The sequence below is a fragment of the Pipistrellus kuhlii genome, unplaced genomic scaffold, assembly GCF_014108245.1.
Source record: "Pipistrellus kuhlii isolate mPipKuh1 unplaced genomic scaffold, mPipKuh1.p scaffold_m20_p_11, whole genome shotgun sequence".
Classification (NCBI taxonomy): Eukaryota; Metazoa; Chordata; class Mammalia; order Chiroptera; family Vespertilionidae; genus Pipistrellus; species Pipistrellus kuhlii.
In genome coordinates this window covers 47,198,081-47,221,061 of record NW_023425416.1, presented here as the reverse complement: position 1 = coordinate 47,221,061, position 22,981 = coordinate 47,198,081, and the positions used below count along the sequence as shown (strand labels likewise).

General features: G+C 49.0%; 1 protein-coding gene across 2 annotated transcripts in view; it reads left to right on the top strand.

Moving 5' to 3' along the window:
- Window positions 1–22,981, top strand: part of ANO10 (anoctamin 10) — an 82,357-nt gene that overhangs the window by 46,734 nt on the left and 12,642 nt on the right. The window contains exon 11 of one of the 2 annotated variants that reach the window (XM_036432020.2): window positions 5,124–5,240. The exons of the other annotated variant lie outside the window; for it this stretch is intronic. Within the exon in view, the coding sequence (XP_036287913.1) occupies window positions 5,124–5,240 (117 nt within the window). The remainder of the gene's footprint in view (window positions 1–5,123; window positions 5,241–22,981) is intronic. 2 annotated transcript variants of the gene reach the window in all.

The window sequence follows — 22,981 nt, the reverse complement described above, 5'->3', positions numbered from 1 at the left end:
GAAAGTACAGTGTCACCATAAACCCCAGTCCTCCCAGTTTTCCCTCCTATTCATCTTTCATTAGTATGGCACATTAGTTATAGTTGATAAATCAATATTGATCTGTTATTAACTAAGGCCCACAGTTTACATGAGGGTTCACTGTGTGCTGACCTTGGGCTCAGCTTCTCTCTGGGGACTACAACCCTACACAAGGCACGCTCCCGGAAAGTCACCTGCTTTCCTTAAAGGTCACGTGCTGGCCTTAGTGCGAGGGTAGAACCTGCAGATACTTGTCTGACGAGGAGCCATGAGGAAGGGCTCCCGGTGGCCCCAGCTTTCCTGAGGATGGTCCTCTAATGCGCTCACTTTAGTGGGACTCCCTGGCCCACCCTTCCTTTGTGGGATGACCATGACATTGGCCCCTCTCTGAGGCTCCTTTAGGAGGTCCTTCCTCATCTCAGGAGACTCGAGCTGTATTTTCTGCTCCATCAGAAGTTCTGGCAAATTCTCTTGTTTTCCAGCCTCATTTTTTTTTTTTTTTAAATTTAAAGAATATATACTTCTGTCATTTCAGGGGGCCCTGGGGAGGTGGAAGAAGTAGATGTGCATGCTACTATCTTAAAATGAAAAATTCTGAGGGTTTTTTTCCTTGAGAACCTAATTGCATACATTTTTTTTTCCTTCAATCTGGACTCCATTAACCATTTCTTATTGATTGGCATTTGGCATGTAATTCGTCTGGTAATCATCAGAGGATGCTTTTCTGAGCGAGTTTCTTTTATTCAGTGGTGGCTGGCTCTGAATGGGAAGAGGTACCACTGTAGAAATCAAATTAGCTTTTCAGAATTTCAAGAATTCAACTCTAATTTGCATTTTCTATTTCCGAAGAGAGGGTTGGGGACACACTGCTATAAACACAGCTGCTGCTGTCGATCATGTCATGAGTTTTCTAGTTTTTGTAAAATGAAATGGCCCTGCTCACCCGCTGTGCACCTGGTGCAGGATCTGAGGGCTGGCAGCCCTGCAGGGACCAAAGGTGAGGGGCGTGCTGCTGGCAGAGTGGGTGGTACCCACCGCTGTGCTGGGAGGCGTTCCACTGCTGAGCGCTCATCTCCTCTTCTTCCCTCTCCTAACCAAGGCACCCTATAATCACTACTTGAAGCACATTGTTTGGAGTGCCAACTCCTTTGTATGTATTAGTTTTAAAATTCTGCCCATTTGCCCTAGCCGGTTTGGCTCAGTGGATAGAGTGTTGGCCCGAGAACTGAAGGGTCCCAGGTTCGATACAGGTCAAGGGCATGTACCTCGGTTGTTGGCTCAATCCCTGGCCCTGGTTGGACACATTTGTCTCTCTCACATCGATGTTTCTCTCTGTGTGTCTCTCCCACTCCCTTCCATTCTTTCTTTTTTAAAAAAAATAATTTTATTGTTTTTCTTTTTTCTTTTGTTTTTACAGAAAGGAACGGAGAGGGAGAGAGCCAGAAACATCGATGAGAAAGAAACATTAATCAGCTGCCTCCTGCACACTCCCTATTGGGGATGTGCCTGCAACCAAGGTACATGCCCTTGAACAGAATCGAACCTAGGACCCTTGAATCCGCAGACTCATGCTCTATCCACTGAGCCAAACCAGTCAGGGTTCCTTTCCACTCTTTCTAAAAATCAATGGGAAAATATCCTCAGGCGAAGATTAACAAAAAAGGAAATAAAGATAAAATCTATTTTTAGCCGAAACCGGTTTGGCTCAATGGATATCGAGTGTCGGACTGCGGACTGAAAGGTCCCAGGTTCCATTCGGGTCAAGGGCATGTACCTGGGTTGCGGGCACATCCCCAGTAGGGGGTGTGCAAGAGGCAGCTGATCGATGTTTCTCTCTCATCGATGTTTCTAACTCTCTATCCCTTTCTCTTCCTCTCTGTAAAAAATCAATAAAATATATTTTAAAAATGATCATTTCTTTAAAAAAAATCTATTTTTAAAAAACAAAATAAAATTCTGCCCATCCCTCCCCCCTCCCAAATATTTTTTCTCTCCTTTACTTTGTTTAGGATATAATTATGTGAGTTTTACTTTAAAAGAAGATGGTTGGTGAAAATCACAGTCGTGGCCCAGAAATTGTCTTCTCTTTTCATAGACAGACTATGAAAAGCCCGCCAGCTATTCATTTTGAGTATGTTTTCCTACAAATCTGCACAGATTCGTATTTCATCTAAGGTCTTCTTTTATTTATGAAAACAAGATGAAATGCTTTTTTATCAATTCCCCCCCTCAGTTCAGTTAGCACAGTTTTTAGCCTTAAAACAGACTTGCTGTACGGAAAATATAAACAAGACTTTAAAAATTAAGCTTTTGAAACTTGGTGGATGTCTTACATGGTCCTTCCCTGACCACGGAGACAGTGTTGGCTCATTTCTGCCTCTTCTCACCCCAAGCTGCCGTGGTGTCCTCCCCACCCCATTCATTCCCAGGCATCCAAGCTTGTCAGCGAAAGCGTTTGCTAGCACCGGCTTATAAATTAACTAACATAAATTAACTAACATAAATTAACTACAGGTGTCTGTGAATGGGGATGCTCCTCCATCCTCCCAGTGGTGTTTTCACTCTTTCAAAAATGACGTGTTTAAACCAAACAAACTGTAAGATTGGCGGCACTTCTGGGTGTGTGGCCAAGGCCGGGTGGGGGAGGGCATCGTTGTGGCAGAAGATTTGGGAGGTAAGGATGTGGGGGAAGAAGGCCACCTCTGAGCACCGTGGCCCTTCAGACACACTCTCCGCGCATTTGCAGGATGAGTGAATGAAAACCGATCGCCGGGCTCTGGTCACCAGTTGTCTGGTCTGGGTCTGCACTGGGCACATGGACAGGTGTGACCAGGTGGGCGGGTTAGGAGCCGGACAGGTGTCACTCATTGGTGAAGTGGGGGATCCCTGTGTTCTTTTTCACGGACGTGTTTTTCCCATGAAAAGTCACACATGTCCGCTAAATACCAAAGATAAAGAGATCGCCCATAGCACCGCCATCCAGAGGAACCCGCCGGGACGAGCTGGCACATGTTACAAACACCTTCTCACTAATTCCCGCCGGGAGCCCGAGGGAGAGAGAGCGGGGTCCGATTTGTCAGGAGAGAGGAAGGAGGCCAGTGCCCGGGTCACGACGGAGCTTTGACAACTTCAGGACACGCCGTTTCTCCAGAATATGGAAGATGTCTTTTGTTAATCTCCTGCAGAGGTTAAGTGACATGATAGCCCAGTAGTCTAATGGAATGAAGTCATGGCACAGGGTAGCTTTTTCTGAATGATTCATTTGTTCTTTGTAGGTTATATTCAAGTTCCTGTTAATTCAATTCGCTTAGTTCAGAATCAGAACATACGCTGCACCTGATCCGGGCTGGATTACCCACTTGTTTTCCCTCGACGGGCACCCGATCAGTGTCCTCTAGTATCTCCCCTGGTGGTGGCAGCCTCGTTTCTGTGCAGCCTGCCCAGCCCTGGTCCGCATCTCTCGTTGGTACCCGGCAATGCCTGGCCTGCCTTGGGGTTCTGCCAATTTTCTCATCTTTGGATGGAATTATTGCTCGTTTTGGTATGATGCTGACTTCTTTCATCACTTCATGCGTCTCCTAGGAGATAGCCACATGTTATTTATCCTTCATCCTTCTTTTGAAAATGTGACAGTAAAAAACTCATTTCATTTCTCAGCTGTCTTTTTGTTGTTGTTGTTGTTGTTGTTGTTAGTAATTCAATGCCACTTTTCTTAGAGGCTGTCTCATCTCCTTCACTTATATTTCTTAATGCCTTTTATGTCTTACCTTTAAAATTATTTCACAGCCTTTCGTATTTAACAACTCACGCTATCATGAGGCAACTTTATTTTCTGATCGTTCAGATTTCTGCGGGTGTTGATCCTGGGTCACAAAATGCGGTTAGAATTGGAGACCCATGTGGGAGCTGGGGTTGTGCGTCTAACGGGCTGACCATTGGAAGCAGTCCTAGTGGCTTATTTCTGTCCCAGAGGGCAAGAAGCAGAGTTATAAATTTCCTATTGTTGCAGAGAACCTCTTTATGATGTTGAGGTTGAAGAGAATCACATTAGCCACGCTGTAAGTTTCCCGTGTTATAATGGATTAGAGGCCCCGTGCACGGAATTCATGCACAGGGTGGGTGGAGGGTGAGGGAGGGTCCCTCAGCCCAGCCTGAGCCCTCTCACAGTCCGGGACCCCTCGCTCCTTACCACCCACCCACCTGCTTGCTGCTCCTCACCTCTTGGCTCGCTGCTCCTTAGCGCTGCCACAGAGGCGGGAGAGTTTCCTGCCACCGGCGCTATGCTAGCCAGCTGTGAGCCCGGCTCCTGGTTGAACAGTGCTCCCCCTGTGGGAGCGCACTGACCACCAGTGGACAGCTCCTGTGTTGAGCGTCTGCCCCCTGGTGGTCAGTGTGCATCATAACAACCTGTTGTTCCGCAGGTCCTTCTGCAGTTCAGGTGCTTTGCATATTAGGCTTTTATTATATAGCATACACTCTGCACATTATAAAGGATGCTCTCTGCATTTCTGTGTACCTGCCTGGCAATATTTGGAGTCAGCAGTGTAATCTAGTGTATCACTATCAGTCACTTCGTCAATATTTATTAGTTATTATTTCATGAAATAAACTACACAAGGTTCTATTAAGGATGCAGAGGATTCGGGGCACCTGCTGCTTCAGACACATATACCTCTCATGGAGCACGGCCTGAGGCACAGCCCAAGGAGGATGTTTCTGGGTAAAGAACGAAGTGACCGAATGTCGGATGCTAAGGTGCCTTGGCTGTTAAGACCCAGAAAGGGAAAAACATTGTGCCGAAGACTGTCCAGAATAATCTTTCTTTTTTCCTATAAAACAGTGAAGGCAGCCTATGGTATCCATTTAAGGGAATAACTGATTTGAAAAGAATAGAGCAAAGCAGTCAGTAATGACTGAAGGGGCCACAGGGGGTGGACTAACTGTACCTCATGGGCCTGGTTGATCTTTGATGCACTGCAGGCCAGTCATTAGAAACTGCCCGAGATTAATGAGCAGGGCTGCAGGCTGCTCAGCTACTGATCTGTTTCCTTGCCCATGCGGTCAAATGTGGTGCATCAACGTGTACTCTCTCTTGTTTCCAGCACGCACTCCTGGCTTTGAAGTTTATACTTGCCTTCGCCATCCATGACAAACCACAGCACATCCAGCTGAAACTGGCCAGATTGGAATTTGAGTCTTTGGAGGCGCTGAAGCAGCAGGTAAGGGCAGCTGTCCTGAAAATAAACGGGTTTCTCTGGCAAAGGCCAGGAGATTCAGTCCAGAGCGCTGGCTCTCAGCATGTCCTCCGGCCTCGACCTGACCAGTTTAATGAGCACAGAAGACTCCTGTTTAGGAGGGCATCGCAAAACCCACATCCCAGTAATGTGAGCCGTCGTAGGTTAATGAGTTAAATAAGCTAAGCAACAACAATACTCGAGCAATGTTAAACAAAGAATAGGGCTGGCATTCAGCAAACAACAGAGGCTTCCAAGAATCCCCTGGGCGCTCCTCACAGTTTCTATCTGCCTCCTACAGGAATGTGAAGTAGGGCGAAGGGAGTAAATAGAATCCTGAGTGTCTTGCAGAGGGAGGGAGAATAAGAAAGTGTGGGCAGAAACAGCAAAAATGCCAAGAAGTGGCCTCTTCCCATGATTTCCACATTCTACTAGAGACCAAAGAAATGAGAGAGAGAGAGAAAGAGAGAGAACACATAGCATGCTGAAACTTACCAGTTCTTTCTCACGGGCAAAGGTTTGAATAATTCCTTCACTTCCCTCATGCCATTCACATACTTCCCCCTCTTTTCTCCTCCTCCTCCTTCTCCTCCTTTTTTTTTTTTTTTTTTTACAAGCATTCATATGTTTGTTTGTTTTTTAATATATTTTATTGATTTTTTACAGAGAGGAAGAGAGAGAGATAGAGAGTTAGAAACGTCGATGAGAGAGAAACGTCGACCAGCTGCCTCTTGCACACCCCCTACTGGGGATATGCCCGCAACCAATGTACATGCCCTTGACCGAAATCGAACCTGGGACCTTTCAGTCCGCAGACCGACGCTCTACCACTGAGCCAAACCGGCTTCGGCCATATGTTTTTTATTTAAGGAAAAAAATTAAACATCAGATGGAATCTTCAGAGTGAAATTTATTCTCCCATTGCATGTATTTTAGACATAAAGCTTGAGGCCGTGAATCAGGTGGGAAAACAAGGTGCCGTAGGAGCAGGTGGAACTCACGTATAGATTCCCCAGGAAGCCTCCGTAAGGCCCAGGGAGCAAGACCGAGACAAGGACAGGCCTGCCGGCTGCTACCTTGGCAGCCCGCTCAGAACTGAGAGCCCTTGTTCCACTCTCACTTACAGGACAGGCTGAGGCCGCAGGGCGTGAGGCAGAGGAGTAGATGGAAGGGAGGGGTGGGCAGTGAGGCGCCTTCGCTCGTTGGTCTTTGCAAGGGGCCCGTGGGCACAGACAGCTGCAGGGGCCTCGATGCTCAGACCCTCAACTTACACGTGTCCTCCTTCCTGAGACCGCATTGCCCCAGGATGCCCGTGAGTCCTGGCTCCTCCCGCTGTCCATCATCTCTCCTTGCACAGGTGTCTTCCGCCCACTTTGCAGAAGGGACCGTCTTGAACCCTACCATGTGCCTTGTCCCCAGAGTGGGAATCTCCCAGGTGACAGAGGAGCGCAGCACCCCAACCTCCCGCCCACCAAACCACATCGTCTCCTTCAGAGATGCGTTTTTAAACGTCATCCAGAAACCTATGTCTAATAATTGTTTATTAAAATGTATATTATATTTATACTCGAGGTCCAGTGCACAACATTCATGCACTGGGGGGGAGGGGGGGATGTGGTCCCTCAGCCTGGCCTGCACCCTCTCACAGTCCCAGACTCCTCTGCCTGCCGGCTTAGGCCCGATCCCCCCCAGGGCTCTCGCAGTCCAGGATCCCTGGCTCCTTACTGCCCGCCTATGGTGGAGGCGGGAGAGACTGCGGCCACTACTGCTGCACTCGCCAGCCATGATCCCAGCTTCTGACTGAGCAGTGCTCCCCTGTGGGAGGCACTGACACTCCTGAGTTGAGTGTCTGCCCCCTGGTGGTCAGTGCGCATCATAGCGACCAGTCATTCTGCCATTCGGTCAATTTGCATATTAGCATTTTATTATATAGGATAATTTTAATCATTTATGCATCAGTGATAATTGTATGACCAGTCAGTGGAGAAGAAAATTTTAAATATTCACAGTACAGGACATTTTTTTAAACTTCTAAATTTTCATTTATGAGCATATTATAATTTCAAAGCAAGCAAATATATTTTGGTAAGATACATTTCTTTGCGAGAAATAGAAAGAATTTGACTTCAAAGAGGAAAAAAGGCAAGACATAAAAATTGTTACTGTTAATTAACATATTTGTGTATTTTTAAGTGTGTGATTAGTATAGTATTTATTAGACTTGGGCATCTTTAAAAGAGTGATCTAAAATTTTATTTATAAATGTCATTATTCACAGTAACTAGAAATTACATTTTTGCAAATATTTCATTACTGATGAAAATGTTAGATGTCAACTTATAATTGTGAGGAAAGGCAAGTAGCATCCAAAAGATGTAGGGGGTACGTAAGCAAAACATTTAAAACTGTAAGCATTGTCATTGTCCGCTGACTACATTCCTAGTGAGATGTCACCGACGGGCAGGCAGCTGTGGTCAGCACACCTTTGCCCAGGTCAAGGCCAGTCTGGCTCTGTGTTAGTAACGCTCTCCTCTCACCAGGAGTTCACGTGCTCGTGTGTTTGTCTGAAAGCAGAGGGTCTTTATTGATGTTGGATATTATTAACATGCCTCATGGTACTGACTACGTTTACCTAGGAGCTGTTTTGTAGGCTTTGAGGTGGCTCACGGGTATTCATGTTTATTAAAAATCTGGCTAAATGATCTCTCTAGTCCTCTCAGCTCCTAGAGTTCCCCCCTCTTCAGACACGCCCTGCCTGACCGTGCAGCAAAGCCCTCATTCAGAGGCACAATTTATTTACACTCATCTAACCAAAATCCTGTCTCCTATTATTTAAGAAGAAAGAAAATTCCTAAAAGGTTGTGAGTCCCTCTGGGCCTTCTCCCATAGACACGAGTCTCTGATGAGCATCACCTTCTGACACACCCCGTTCCGGTGCTGAGTTTGCCGAGAGGGCCCTGGAGGCACAGGGATGTGGGAAAGGCGTTTATCAAACGCCTTCGGACAGGTCGTGACTTTAAATCACAGCGTGTGCGGCTCCTGTCTCCGCTCCTTCGAGTGGGCAGGAGCCAGGGCTTCCAGGACCTTGTCTGCAAACCGGGGAGAAGTGTCCCCCCTCCACTACTTCCTCGTTAAAGTGACAACCTGAGAGGACAAGGTCCAGGGTAGAAGCTGGACTGAGCTCTGTCCCAGCTGCTCCCCCCCCCCCCCCCCCCCGTGCTGGCCCACGTTCACACTGGGCACGCTCCGCACCGCTGCGGGGCCGAGTTCACGCTGCTGTCAGTCGGCACAGAGATTGTCATCATCTTGCCACTGCCCAGAGCCCCCCAAAAGGCTGGACGGTCCAGGTGTGAAAGGTCACCTGCTTTGCGCTTTTCAGAAACTCAAAAGAACTGGCGTGTCTTCGGTTTACTTGCGGAACCATTGGCATTTCTAGGGTGTAGAATTTTTCTTGTTTTTCTTTAATCGACCCACTGGGCTTTTCCCAGGCATCCGAGGTGGGGAGAGCAGAGCGTCCGCCCTGTCCTCTGGCCAGGGCGGGGGGAGGGCCCCCTGTCGAAAACAGAGTTGTGGAAAGCTTCCTTAAGAACAAATCTCATTAATGCCTAGCCTATCTCCAAACTCGCTATGAAGTGGCCAGAAATTGACAGCAAGCTTGTCAATAGAAATTATTATGTACGATCAGTTATTATGTTGTACTTAATTTATATTTGAATTGCTGCTTTTCGACTCACTTTCCATTTTAGGGACAAAATGCAATTGAGAAATTTAAGTCAGCAGGGTTCTTAAACTGGGCTGTGCAGCCTGAACGTAGAACTTCAGAAAAATGCGTGTGCCCAGGCCCCGCCCTCTGACGTTCCTAATTCCCTAGATCTGAGGCGGGTGGGCACCTACATCTATAAAACCCTTCCTTTTGGGCCATGTCTTCCCCCTCCCCCCCCCCCCCCCCCCAGCCCCCAGCAAAGACAGACCCCAGGCATGAGTGCCCAGAACAAGTGAGTCCTGGGCCAAGTTCAGCCTGTGAAGCAGCCCGGGAGTCTCTTTGCAGCTCAGTTTTTGTGTCCTTAACTGAAGGCGGGACTCCGTGGTCTGTGGGAAGGCTCGGGCTCACCTGTCTACAGCCCGCTCCTGTGTGGTTTAGGGCAGGACCGGGCACCCCTATGGAAGCGCTCTGAGGGCCCCAGCTATCCCTCAGCTCGGGGTGGTGGGGTGGTGTGTGCAGGGGTGAGGGAGGAGAGGTCCTGAAAGCAGTTGTCTTTCACTGTCAGGCAGGAAAGTGTGGCGCCTCTGAATATATAGGCAAAGCAGATGTACTCAAGGAGAGAGGCAGACTGGGCGAAATAAGACTGTTTGCTCTGCAAAGGGCATTTTCAAACGATTGGGTTTCAGCTGGGGAGAGCTTTACAAAGACTCCTAGACAGTAAATACCTTCCTAGGGATGCCCTTTTATTTCTTTTCAAACTGATTTATTCAACGCTCAGTAATTTAAAAAAAATTTTATTCTTTGTTGTTGAGAGATTACAAATGCCCCCCCTTTTTCCCCTCCATTGCCCCTCCACCTGGTTCCCGCCCCTCCCAGGCCTCCTATGTGGAATCTAAAGCTCAGTCATGTTAAGATTCAATTAAAAATAGAAAGGAGTCACGGCATGGGACGGGATGGCCCGGAGCACAAGCACCCACACCCCAGGTTCAGTCACCACAGAACTGGCCTCCGGGCAGCCAGCCCTCCCGGGAGGGAGCGGCACCCACAGAGGCAGAGCCCGTCCAAATGGAGCCTCTGAGGCCGAGAACAGCCCAGGAAATCAGCTGAAAGAAGGAGATAAGGGCTTTCGGAGGGCACCGCGTGCTAATTATAGCCTCGGTGACCTCAGATCAGATGTGGGACCCTGGACAGGGAGGCCACGTGCCAGCCTGCATTAGGCAATGCCTTTGTTCTCCAGGGTCAGTGCATTTCAGCCGACTCCAGCAGTGCCCGCAGCCTCTGGACCTCTCCCTCCCTGCGTCTGTGCTCCGAGTGATGCAGACAAGTCAGCATTTTCAGTGGAAAGTTGAAAGTTTCACACACGGAATGAGGGTGTGAAGTATTTGACGGTTGAACATGTATCACATGTTGGTCTGTCAGCGTGTCCTGAGGATGAAATGCTGCAAACAGGGAAAGACCTGGCTTCTGAGAACCCTGGGGCAGGCCGAGTGGAGCCTCAGTCCTTGGGGAGGAGGTGGTCTGTTTCCCAGGCCCTCGAGGGAAAGGTAAACCAAGTTTTGGGAGTTCAGGTGGCCCTCTGAGCTGGGCTGTCACCTCTTCCTGTGTCAGGCGGCTTGACCTTTCTGTGTCATAGTTTCCCCAACACTGAAATGAACCCAAGGAAAACGATGCCCACATGTAAGGTGGATAAGGCTGAAGGGAATCAGTGCAGACTAGGACACAGTGAGAAGAAGTGGAGGGGAAGGAGGGGAAATGAGGACAGTGATGGTGATGTTGATGGTGATGGAGGGAAAGGATCACCTCACACTTGGGCGCCCTGCATCGTTGGGTAAGCCAGAAGGGAATTCTGGGATAAAATGGTACCCTAAGACCAGGTTAGATGACGAGTCACAATTCCACCTCTGTGGAAACTCCACCTGTTCTCCCGACCTGAGCACAGCTGTTAAAACCTCAGAGGGTAGGAACAGCTGGCATGGGTGGGCACGTAAGCCAGGCACTGTTCCCAGCCTTCTGCATGAGCCAGGGCTCCTCAGAACAGGTCTTGGGGTATGATTTATCTCCAATGCACAAATGCTAGCTTTCTTCAAAGGTGATTCATGCTGTAACACAGACTGGCCCCTGGCGCCTCTTCAGTCCCCTCTCCTGTCACTTCTTCCTCTTCCCGTTGGGCCCAGCGGGGTTGCACTGCTCATGGGTTCCCCAGCACCCCTGCTACCTCGGGACTCTGCCATCAGCTTCACCCACCTCCAGGGGGAACCTCCCCTTTGTTGTGTGACTACGGACTTGTCCATTTCTATGCGTTCACTTCACTGCCCCTGGCCAGGTGATGGCTTACCCCTGTGACCCCTCACCCAGCCCAGGACCAGATGCCCCGTAGACTCTGAATGAATCTCCACTTAATCAGACTGAATTTGTTGACGCATACCTAGTTGAGAAGCTAATATATTAAGCAAATGATACATGATGTCCTTGGACAAAAAAAGAGAAATCTTAAAATAGGCCCTCTGGCTGAAATGGAAACAGTTAGGTCATGTGCCTTTCAGGGATCCCTGGGGAGGCGGATGCCTTCTGAGGAATTGTATGTGAGCACTTTGTAAGGACCCCAAACCCCTGAGTTTGGTAAAGCTCAAACCCTATTTTATTTTTTAACATAAGATGTGTTTGACATTGGTAACAAAGGTGGCTCCCAAAAGACTATAAAATAACCCCAAACCAAGCCAGATAGAATTCTGATATAGTTTATTTCGTACAAATTCAGACTCTGGAACAATCCCGTCCTTAACCGTTGATAGGTAGACTTTTCCCAGCATTCTCTGTTCTCACCAGAGATAAAAGTCTTCCAAGTGCAGGGGGGCATCCAGACGTTAAAGGGAGCTGCTTCGGGAGAACTCTAGAAAGCGTCCGACCACTCTGCTTCACTAGTGGATCTCTGTAAGTCACTCCTTATCTTATTCCCTTGGATTTCTAAGAAAAATAAAAAATGTGTGTATCTTAATTATTCTCCCCGGTGTAAGAAACAAGCCAAATCAGATTTGTATTTTAGCATCTTCCTGGTCGCCCTATGAATGTGGGTCAGGAGCAGTGTTGGCAGGGGGCTGGCGGCCCAGATCCACTCCCCACAGACGGGCCCGGGCGGGCTGTGCTGGAGAGGAGACACCTGAGCTTCAGACCAGTTCTCAGATGGCAGTAAAATGTGTCTGTGTTTGTAAAGAAAACATTCGCTCTGTGATAAATCCTAAAGATTTCAGAATGCTTAAAACTATATATTGAAAAGGAAAAGATATCTTTTGGTAAGGTGTTAAAAGTTCCAAGAGCCCCAATCTCAGATTCTGTTCCAGATTAATAATTCCATTGTCTGGAGGGCCAACAGGTGCGAGAGTAGGTCTTCCTTTTCCAGGTAAAGCCTGTTGTTTTTACCAGATGTTCAAGGATAGTAAGACTATATTGCTGATTTCATCAGGGTCAGAGATGTTTGTCTGTGACCACCAGACTAACAGCTTTCTATTTGTTGAATGTGTGAGTCAGTAATTAAGTGAACATTACTAGGTAGAAGCCCCATTCTTTTTTGCCCTTTTCTATTACTAAATTCTAGCCCTTTGACTTTGAAATTATCTTCAGAGTATTAATTTGGGATTCAGGAACTCATTATTGAGCACTAATCATGCCAGCAAACCACTTTATTTTTAACTTTTGTTTTTTTTAATTACTAGTATATTGCTAAAACAGAAAACCTTTTACTTAATGTAATAAACAGTATTATTTTCCATTGATTTCCAATGCTACTGAACCTCAGACATGATTGGATACGTATTATGTCATGCAATAAATGTAAACCTAAGAGATTGGGATGAAAATATACTGATCGACAGGCTAAGAAATTTAGACTTTCAACTACAGCTCTAAGTGATTTGCCTCTGTCTCATAAGACTAGAATACAGAAGACAAGAAATGTTTGGATTTAAGAAGTTTTTTTAAATACTACCTAATTAAAGGGAAATGATCACTTTGCATTAATAATGGCTCTAAGAACACAAATAGTGAATCATAATGAATTCGTATGTAAGGCAAAATTAGAATACAGATATGAAAATTCAACAGCAAATATTGAGTACAATCTATGATCAAAGCCAAAAATGTAAATTATCAGAAATTCCCTGCATTATCTATTTGTCAAATGTTAGAGCGGGAAAACCTCTTGGCCCTGTGCCAAGCCCTGATGTGGCAGATGAAGGAAAGGGCATTCACCATGGTTGTCTGTGCAGAGATGGTCCTGGAGTCCCTGCCTCCTTGGGGAGTGGCACACAGTAGGTTCTCAATCAGCGAGCTTACCTTCTCTTTCAAATCCCTTTTGTCAAGGAGTCGCCCTGACAGGGTTTTAACTTACAGCACAAACCACTTAATGGGCTGATGTTTGAACAGCTTGTCTTGTGATTCCTTGCATCAGCTACATGGACTCACCTCCCAGGGGGGTGGGTGAGTTGGATTCAGAGAACGGGTCTGGATTATTCTGCTCTGGCAGTTCCCCAGGACAGTGGTCGGCAAGCTCATTAGTCCACAGAGCCAAATATCAACAGGACAATGATTGACATTTCTTTGGAGAGCCGAAAACCGACTTCTGCACATGGGCCATGAAGTTTCAATGGCACTGTATGTGCGCGCCCGCACGTGGTATTTTGTGGAAGAGCCACACTCAAGGGGCCAAAGAGCCGCATGAGGCTCTCGAACTGCGGTTTGCCGACCACTGATCCAGGAGAATCAGGAAATGAATTAGTCTTGGATTTTCCTGAGATGCCCTTGCTGATGCCTTTTGTCTGTGGGATAAAAGGATGTGAACAGGTGAAGAAAGCAAGCAGTGTACTAGACCTGCTATAAGCCATTAGGTTCCAAAGTTCAGTTCCAGATCCCATCATCTTCTCTTTCCTTTTTCCTCTCAGAAGTCTGTTTCCTGTCATATTCTCCGATCCTAAAGTGTGGCTGGGAGGAAACAAATTTTCCCCTCATGAATTTTTGAGTTTTTATTTATTTTTTACGAGTGGCTGTCCATTTAGAGTCTATAAGGCAGTTACTATCTGCCAGGAAACTGTTATCAGGGCTCTGACTTTAAATTCTTGATCCCCATTCCCCTAAAAAAAATTGGAGAAAAAAAATTGGGAAAAAATCCCTTACTTGTTATTTGGAAAAGAAACTCATCTCAGGATTGTCTTCACTTCTCCGTTCAAGTAGCTTCAGGCAGTGTTTGTGTGGGCAGGTCTGCAGGCTGTTTTGTTGGCGTTGTCTTGAAGGGAAAAAAAAAAAGATCGGCGTATTTTTAATTTGCGAGTCTGGTTTTAGTCACCGGCATGGGGAAGATGATCTGCCAAATGTCTGGGAGACAGCTCCGCCCCCTCTCCATGCTCATGTGCTAGATACTGTTATGATTGGAGGCAGAACAAATCCAGATTGCCTTTTTTGACTCCTTGGACTAATGGGTTCACTTATTTTTAATGCATGTGGTAGAAAACCATTTCCAAAAACATCAATCTGGGTTATTTACATTTTGTTCAGGATCGCTGTGCACAAATCATTTCTGTGGAAAACGACGTGCGATTAAACAATTACAATTGGAGAAACTCACGAAGGGATTGTCATTTTTCTTCACAGTCTGTACCAAAACATTGGCCTCAGATGGAGCATTTGGTTCTCTGAGGATATGTAATGTGCCCAGAGCAGGAAGGGAGGTTTGCATGCCTTGGGGGCCAAGAGAATAGCTTTTTGGAATCAGGTGTATGTCTCAGGAATCCCAGCTTCACCGTTAACTCAGTAACTCTGGGCAAGTTATCAAACCTCTCTGGGCCTCAGTTTCTTGCTCTGTAAAGTGGGCACAATGACAGGAACACTGCACAGGGTGAGCAAGTAGAGTCAGGCCCAGGCAGGCCGCTGAGTCAGTAGCTTTCGCATCATTTTCTACAAGAGCAGCTGGGTGTAAAAACAGAGTGCAACCAAGAACATCTTAGCCATTAGGAGATAAAATTACCTTCCATCCTGGGCAGCGGCTGGTGTTCCTGCTCTGTCCTTTGAGATCTTGCAGAAGAGAAGTGACTGCCTACTCTGATACTCGACCTGCTTTCTGGCCATGAGCACTCTCACATCCCTCCTTAAAAGTAGTTGCTGTCCAGCTATATTTTAAACAAAACCCAGTCATCTTGAAATGCTAACCAACCAAAACTAATTTGGATTTCAAATGACTTTCTGGAAATGAAGAGCAGGGTCAAGTGGGTGGGCAGTGGCCTGCCTTCAGAAGTTACAGTGAGGCTCTTGTGGATGGTTCTCCTTGGGCTCATGCTTGAACGGATAAGTCTTTGCTCTTTCGGGGACAGAATTCACCAAGTAGAGGATCTGAATAAATTAGAGCATGATTTTCTAATAGGAATAACACTATGTGTCTGGCCAGTGTGGCTCAGTGGTTGGGCGTCCACCCATGAACTGGGAGGTCATGGTTTGATTCCTGGTCAGGGCACATGCCCAGATTGCAGGCTCAATCCCCGGGTGTGTGTGTGTGTGTGTGTGTGTGTGTGTGTGTTGTGTCAGCAGGAGGCAGCTGATCAATGATTCTCTCTTATTAATGTTTCGATATCTCTCTCCCTCTCCCTTCCTCTCTGAAATCAATACAAAATCTATTTTAGAAAAGACTGATGCCATGAGTTCAACATGCTGGAACTGAGCATTTTTCTACAGAATCTTTGTGTGTATGGCACTCACCCTTTCCCTTCATTTGCCCCTCCTCTCTCTACTCCCCATCTCAGCTCTTGTTCTTCTTCTTCTTCTTCTTTTTTTTTTTTTTTTTTTCCAAAAAAGGAAAAGGTTAACACACAGAGTGGCTATTCTTTGAATTTGATGTTATCCGACTGCCCTCCGTTCTTTGTGCCTATGTTACTATTTGCATTCTCTTTTTCTTTCTTCATTTCCTTCAAGCAAATTATCTTGCCTTTTCCTCTGTTTATCTTTGCAGATGCTCATGCATCTCATTTTTTAATCCTGCTGGGTCTGTCTTCCAGTCTTCGAGGCACGTGGTCTCCAGCCCTTTCCTGGGACGGCCTCCGGCCTGGCGGTCAGCGCTCTCAGCAGCACCTCTGCTTGGGCCGCTCTGTGTTGAGATGCCTTCCCTCACGAGGCTCCCTCTCTTGGGGTGGGTGGGCGGTGGTGGTGAGGGCATGCTGTTGGGGCTTCAGAGCCCTCCCATCCAGCTACCAGTGGCCCATTCTAGCCAGGCATGCTTGGCGAATCCCTCCCAGGATGGTCGGCCGGTCCCTGCAGGGGCCTGGAGAGCTGCCGGCCATCTTCCTGCTAACAGCCAGGAGGAGAAACTAGATGTAGCTCAGGTGCTGCTGCGAGGGATGCAGCCCTACAGCCAGCTTCACACTGTTCTCTCAGGAGCCTGGTCTGCCTCCGCTGACGGTCATACACGAATTCACTTCCAACTGTTGCCACACTAGGTGGCAAGCAAGGAGCCTGCCCTGCATTGACCCAGACCCAATGTGCATGCATTCCAGGAAGAGAAAACCTCCCGTCTTCTCCCGTGGCCTCTCCTGTGCCTTGGGCAGAGGAGGGGGAAAAGGACAGGAAACAGAAAGCTGAGCATCTGAGAGCCCTACCGGAAGTTGCCTCCGCGACCTATCAGGAGTGTTTTATCTCCAAGCACGAGGTTTTTTATGGCTGTGTCAGAGCACAGATTTCGTTTGAGATCAGAGTGCACATAATTTTCACTGTTCAACCAGGCAGAGGATAAAGACAACGGTGTGCCATTTGTATGGTTTCCTTCATTTGATAAAAAGAAGGATGCTCTAACTGCGAGAGGGCGCGCCGTGGGCAGCACCCGCTGTAGAGATGAGCAGTGGCCTTGGAAGTGCTGGAATGCACGGTCAGTGGACGCTGTTCCGGCAGCTGGTCCGGTGCTGGCCGTATTGGCTCTTCTCAGCCACTGCCAGCAGCCGTGCCTGGGACAGAAAACCACCAGGAGTCTTGGCCGTTGTATCCAGCCGCCTCCCTTTCCACATTCTCTTAAAACCAACAGCTTCGGCCTTGGCCACCGCTGTCAAGCTCTGAGTTACCAGCACCCCTCAGGCTCCCCAGATTCCCTGTCAAACCACGTGGACTTGATGAGAGGTGTTAAGTGGTTAGAGTTAGAATCCTTAGGGGAGGCAGAGTGGGTTTGAAATTCATTTCTGTTTGGTTGTGGGATCTGGTTGGTTTTCCATCCATAGCTTTAGGAGTCTCGGTTAAGCCATCAGATATTTGTGTGACAGTCCAGACACCCCTGTTATTTGGACTTATTAGTTAAAAATGCATACATACATACATACATACATACATTCTCTCAGTCCACAGACACAGGATGCTCAGGTCAAACAGAAAAAAAAAACACCCTAATTTTTTATGAGTTCAGGACATCTTAACACAGTGGCAGTGCAGGAAGAAATGGCTGGTTGGCCCATAGCTCATCCCCTTGAAACTAATTTTTTTCTGAGAAACAGTAACTCCAGAATGCAGTTGTGTCTGAGCCTAAAAACGCAGACCCGAGCGTCTTTAAATGGTCCTCCATTAGACTTGAGACCATCTGCTTGTTTGCAGCCGGAGCATAAATTTTCCACTGTTGTGAGCGCCGTGGCGATGGCACAGCTCCAGAGAGAGGCGGCCCGAGTGGGAGCCTGAGGGAGCTCCGCCAGCCAGCTCTGCGCGGCCCTTCAGCTCACTTCCATGGATGCAATTCCAGAACAAAAAGGATGTCTTTTCGGAACCGAGCTCCGCTCCTCCCACCCCCTCCCGGGCTCCCAAGGGGTCAAGACTCCCTCCACCTGCCTTCGGGCGCCGTCAGCCGTAAGACCGCTGTCAACACCGGGGCAGTCTGCTTTGGATGAGCTGCACCTACAACGAGGCCAGCCTCTCCCACAGGAAATTCACCGGGCAGGAAGGTGGTGTCACGTCTGGCACCACCCTGGGCCGGGCCTCCCTCTGATCCTTAGGGTAGTCAGTTCTGATTGAACATTGTAGTCAGACTATCTACGCCTCTCCGCTTTCCCACGTGGCTACGATGAAGGGTAATACCGAGTCCAAATACTGATTGCCTTTAACCAGCTCGCCTGAGTCCCAGCCTGGACTCGGGCTTGGAGCAGCCATGGCAGCTCAGGCGGGTCTCAGGCCCTCTGCTTTGTCCTCATCACTGAACGGCGGGCTCGGACCAGGCGATCCCCCAGGTGCCTGGCTCTCCAGGACAGCCTTTAGGGAGATGGGTGCACACTGCAGGGCAGGCAGACCTCCGGCTCCTCCCTGAGGGGCTCACCGGGCAGTCACATGATCAGCTGCCCCCTCCTTTCCCCCATTCCCCCTCCCACCCCCTAACCAAGAGGGAGTCAGGGATGTTGGGAATGGAAGTCGGTGTCACATCATCTCTTCCCTGCAGCGTTACGAATTAATTTGAACGTTTTAACGGCACAGCTCTGTGGGTAGCCAGGGTGTGAGGAAGTGGTTTGCCTTGGGAGGGACTTCCGGCACACCTGTCTCTAGCGAGCCTTCTGTAGATCTGGGCCATCCGGAGTTAGCTGTCCCACGACCCGTCATGTCACTAATAACCGGTGTTCCTGCCAGTAATACATGTGCTAGAGTAGGGGTGTCGAACTCAATCAGAGAAGGGCCCAAAATCTAAAATCCAGCCTAAATCGCGGGCCAAATGGTTTACTGAACAGTCATAAACTGTCATTGTGATGGAAACGCAGCGGAGTGCAGTGATGACAGCGCGGTGCGGGCCACATTGCAAGGCCTGGCGGGACGGATTTGGCCCGCGGGCCTTGTGTTTGACACATGTGTGCTAGAGGTAATTCTCTTGGTGCTAATAACGTAACAGCATGGCGGTGTGGCTGTGGTTGGAAATCGATGATAGACAGGCGGTGGCGGCTCCTGCTTGGGCTCAGAGCATTGCAATGGCTGCCTCTGAAACTGTGGCGCTGGTCCCTTTAACTGAACATCCAGATGTGTAAATGAGCTGGGTGTTGCACACATCTGCACAGTGTGTGCTCACAGTGTTTCCAGTGTGTTTTTGGGAGCGAAGGCCCGGATACGGCTGCACCGTGCAGCCTGCTCTGGGACGCAGCAGCTCTGCATTGCCCTGGGCCCGGCTGCGGGCCCCGGGCGGGGTGCCGGAAGGTGGCCCTGAGCTGTTGCCATGGCAGGTGGGTTCTCCCTGCTACCCCGAGAGCTGCGTTTCTGCACCGGGAAGGGGTACGTGGTTATCGCGGTGACAGCCTGTGCATAGCCTGCTTTCACGCTGACAGCCCGCTTCACTGGGTGGCTTCTCTTCCCCTCCTCTCCACAGCACACTTTTGAGAATGATTAGCATAATTACTTCACCGTAACTACTGAGCCACTTGAAGCAAATGAGAGGGAAACTGTTCTTCCCCTCAGGCCCAAGGAAGTAGTAATCACCTTCCGCAAAGGAGCTGGTGAAAAGAGAGCAATCGCAGAATTCCTGTGTCACATACCGTGACCCGCAGGGGAGTGACGTCCCATCCCGTTACCAGTCTGTTGATGGGCAGCCAGACCCAGCTTCCGCTCTCAGCCCCCGCTTCCGCTCTCGCTCAGGCAGAGGAGACTGTCCGAGGCATGGGTCCCGGGCATGGCAATCATCTGGGGTTGGGGCGTTCAGTCAGTTGAATAAGTGTGGGACGTCAGTAGTTTGGAATGCAGAACAGGGTGACCATCTGTAGTTAAGTTTATGGAGAGCTGGCAAGTCCTACAAGAAACAGTGCGGCTCATCTGAACATTGCTGCGGGTTGACCTCGGGTCCGGAGAAGGATGGAGGGGTGTGCAGTCCAGGAACAGGCTCCTTCACATCTCGGGGCGCGGGGCACCCCTGTCCAGCAGCTCCAACCACCGCCTCCAGCATGTGCGGAGGTGGCTCACCTGCTTCTCCCTACTCCTGGTGCTCCAGCAGCCCCGGCCCAGCCCCGGCGCCCAGAGGGCCTCTCCTCTCCCCAAGACAAGACCAGCTGAGGCCCATCGCCCTTGGACTTGATGGAGAGGGAGGAGTCAGGCACAGGTGTGGGGGAAGGCTAACTGTCATGGGCTCTCGTCTGACATCTGGCAGCTGCTGAGTGTTACTGTGTTTCTCTGGAACATTTAAAACCTCTTGTGACCCCCGCGACTTCTCGGCAGTGCTGCGGGGTGCCTCTGTGCACACTTTGAGAACCATAGCTCAGGGTTCCACCTGTGCTGAGCACTCACTGTTTCCAAGGTCCGATGTGCAGGCTGGGCAGCGAGCGGGGGAGGAACTTGGCCAACAGCAGACGGCAACACTGACAGGGTGTATGGAGGCTCCGCAGACCCTCCGGGGGCGGACAGGGGAGGCGTGTGGAATCCTGGGTGGGTGTGGGAGGAGGCAGTTTGCCTTGGAGCTGCCTGGAGCAGAACTAAACCCTCAGGAGATGGCAGCCGAGTCTTGGTGATGGTTTGTGGTAGGGCACTGGCTTCCCACGAGAAATGACAGTTATCTCACTACCATCAACGAGGACAGCAGAGGGTGTTCGAGGCTGTGCCCCCAAACCAGCTGGTGCCCACAGCACCTGCTTTCATGGGCACAGGGACCTCCCTCTCGGAGCCCTCTTCCTCCTCAGTAAAACGGGGGTTAGGGTGCCACCTTCTCTGAGCCACTGTGCAGAGTAAGATGAAATAGCAGTGCCCACGCCTGGCACTCACGGAGAGTAAGTGCACCCAAGCCTGCGTCTGACAACGATGGCCCCTGGACGCGTCTGAGCCTGTGAGGGGAAGGCTAAGCGTCAGAGGGAGATGTTGGTACTCACCTTAGTTATCACATCTGTTTCACAGTCCTGACCATTGCTACGTGCATGGGAAGGACCCCGTTCTGTAGTCAGAACAAGAAACCCATCATGTAGAATCATCACGAGTTCAGTTCCCTCATTTTTCCCACCTGAGGACAGCCTGGGATGTTTTGTAACCGTCCATTTTGCCTGAAACAAATTGGACGGTGAAACTGCTGGTCTGTGAAATGATTGAACAAATTAGAAATGTGCGTAAACAGCCAGACAGAATTAGCGAGGAGTGGAGCAGGAGCAGAACTCATTAACAAAGGAGGGTCGTGAATTGTATTTGTGCCTTGTTTTTGTGTTTGCCTTTCCCCTCCTTTTAAAAAAGGTAACATGTCTTCTTGCGGAGGGATTTAATGGCAGGACGGTAGCCTAGATGGGCGCCTGGAATCTTGGAGTTTTTGTTTGTTTTTGGAGATGGAACTCTGTCCCCCTGGGGACCGGGAGTGACTGCAGACGCTGGGAAGTGGGTGTTTTCCGTGCTGGTTCCTGGTATCCTGCCCTGGCAGTTTCTCTGTGAATGCTGCAGCATCTACTTGGGGGGAAATACTATGGAAACTAAAAATAACTAAATACGTAAATAAAATAAAAGTGTGCAGGACCAAGATTATAGATACTTTTAGGATGAAACAAAATCAGTATTATTTTTAAAAACCTCGTACTGGTAAATATTTGACTAGGCATTGAAATATGGTTCTAAAAAACAGACAGAGGCCGACTCGAAACCATCAGGAAAGATGATGAGGGGAAAGAAAAGTTCTTGGCAGAATCTGCAGGCTAGCCTTGCGGGTGACAGCGTCTCTGCTCCCCACCCGGCCATGCTGGCTCCCCACCCAGAGCCTGAGCCGGAGCTGCTCTCTCACAGACCGGTGTCACAGGCCGGATGGGAGGGGGGTCAGGTGTCACAGGCCGGATGGGAGGGGGTCAGGTGTCACAGGCCGGATGGGAGGGGGTCAGGTGTCACAGGCCGGATGGGAGGGGGGTCAGGTGTCACAGGCCGGATGGGAGGGGGGTCAGGTGTCACAGGCCGGATGGGAGGGGGGTCAGGGGCTCCGACTTGCCCAGCCCCCAGCCAGCCCGTTCCCTCGGGCAGCATCACCCTCTGGCGTGGCCACGTGGCCACTTCTGCCTACCGTCTCTGGGCACGACTCCATGGGAAAGCGAGTCCACACGTCCCTAACACTTATCACATCCACTAGGACCGTGGTCGGCAAACTGCGGCTCGCAAGCCACATGTGGCTCTTTGGCCCCTTGAGTGTGGCTCTTCCACAAAATACCACGGCCTGGGCGAGTCTATTCTGAAGAGGTGGCATTGGAAGACGTTTAACTTTAAAAAATGTGGCTCTCAAAAAAAATGTCAATTGTTGTACTGTTGGTATCTGGCTCTGTTGACTAATGAGTTTGCCGACCACTGGACTGCGACTTCCTAGCTCACATACTTCATTTACTCCTGCCTCTTCCAAATCACATATTTTAAAACAACGGAAAATATAAGAAAAGCATAAACCCATTTAAAATGTTGGAGAACAAGAAAGTGTACCATCCACTAACTAAAAAGAAAAAGAAAAGAAAAAGGTTGAGAAATTTCTGTAAAATGGAAACAGTCGAAAGTTTGACAGAGCTCTAACGGTGTGGCTCAGTGGCTAGAGCATCATGATGCCTGCGGACTGACGGGTTCCAGGTTTGATTCCGATCAAGGGCATGTACCTTGGTTGTGAGCACATCCCCGGTGGGTGGTGTGTAGGAGGCAGCTGATTGATGTTTCTCTTTCATCGATGTTTCTAACTCTCTATCCCTCTCCTTTCCTCTCTGTAAAAAAACCAATAAAATGTATTTTTTTAAAAATGTTTGACAGTGAACTCGAGCTATATAATCAGTGCTGTACCTGTAAGGTGGGCAACACCAAGAAGGACCGAGAAGGGCCCTTCCCCAGGCGCCTTCTCTCACCTGGCAGCACCGTCCCAGGCTCTGGCATCGCCTCCTGGTTTGCGTCGCCAGCATGGACAGCGAGTCCATCAAACGTGAAAACACAAGCGAGCGCAAGGGTGGGGTTTTTTTTTTTGTCTGTTTGGGGTTTTTTTTGGTCATTGTTTTCCATAAATTTCAGCTGGTGTTCTTGCCAGCCAGGAAGGTCCAGCTCTGACATTTTGGAGGGGATTAAACATTCCTGG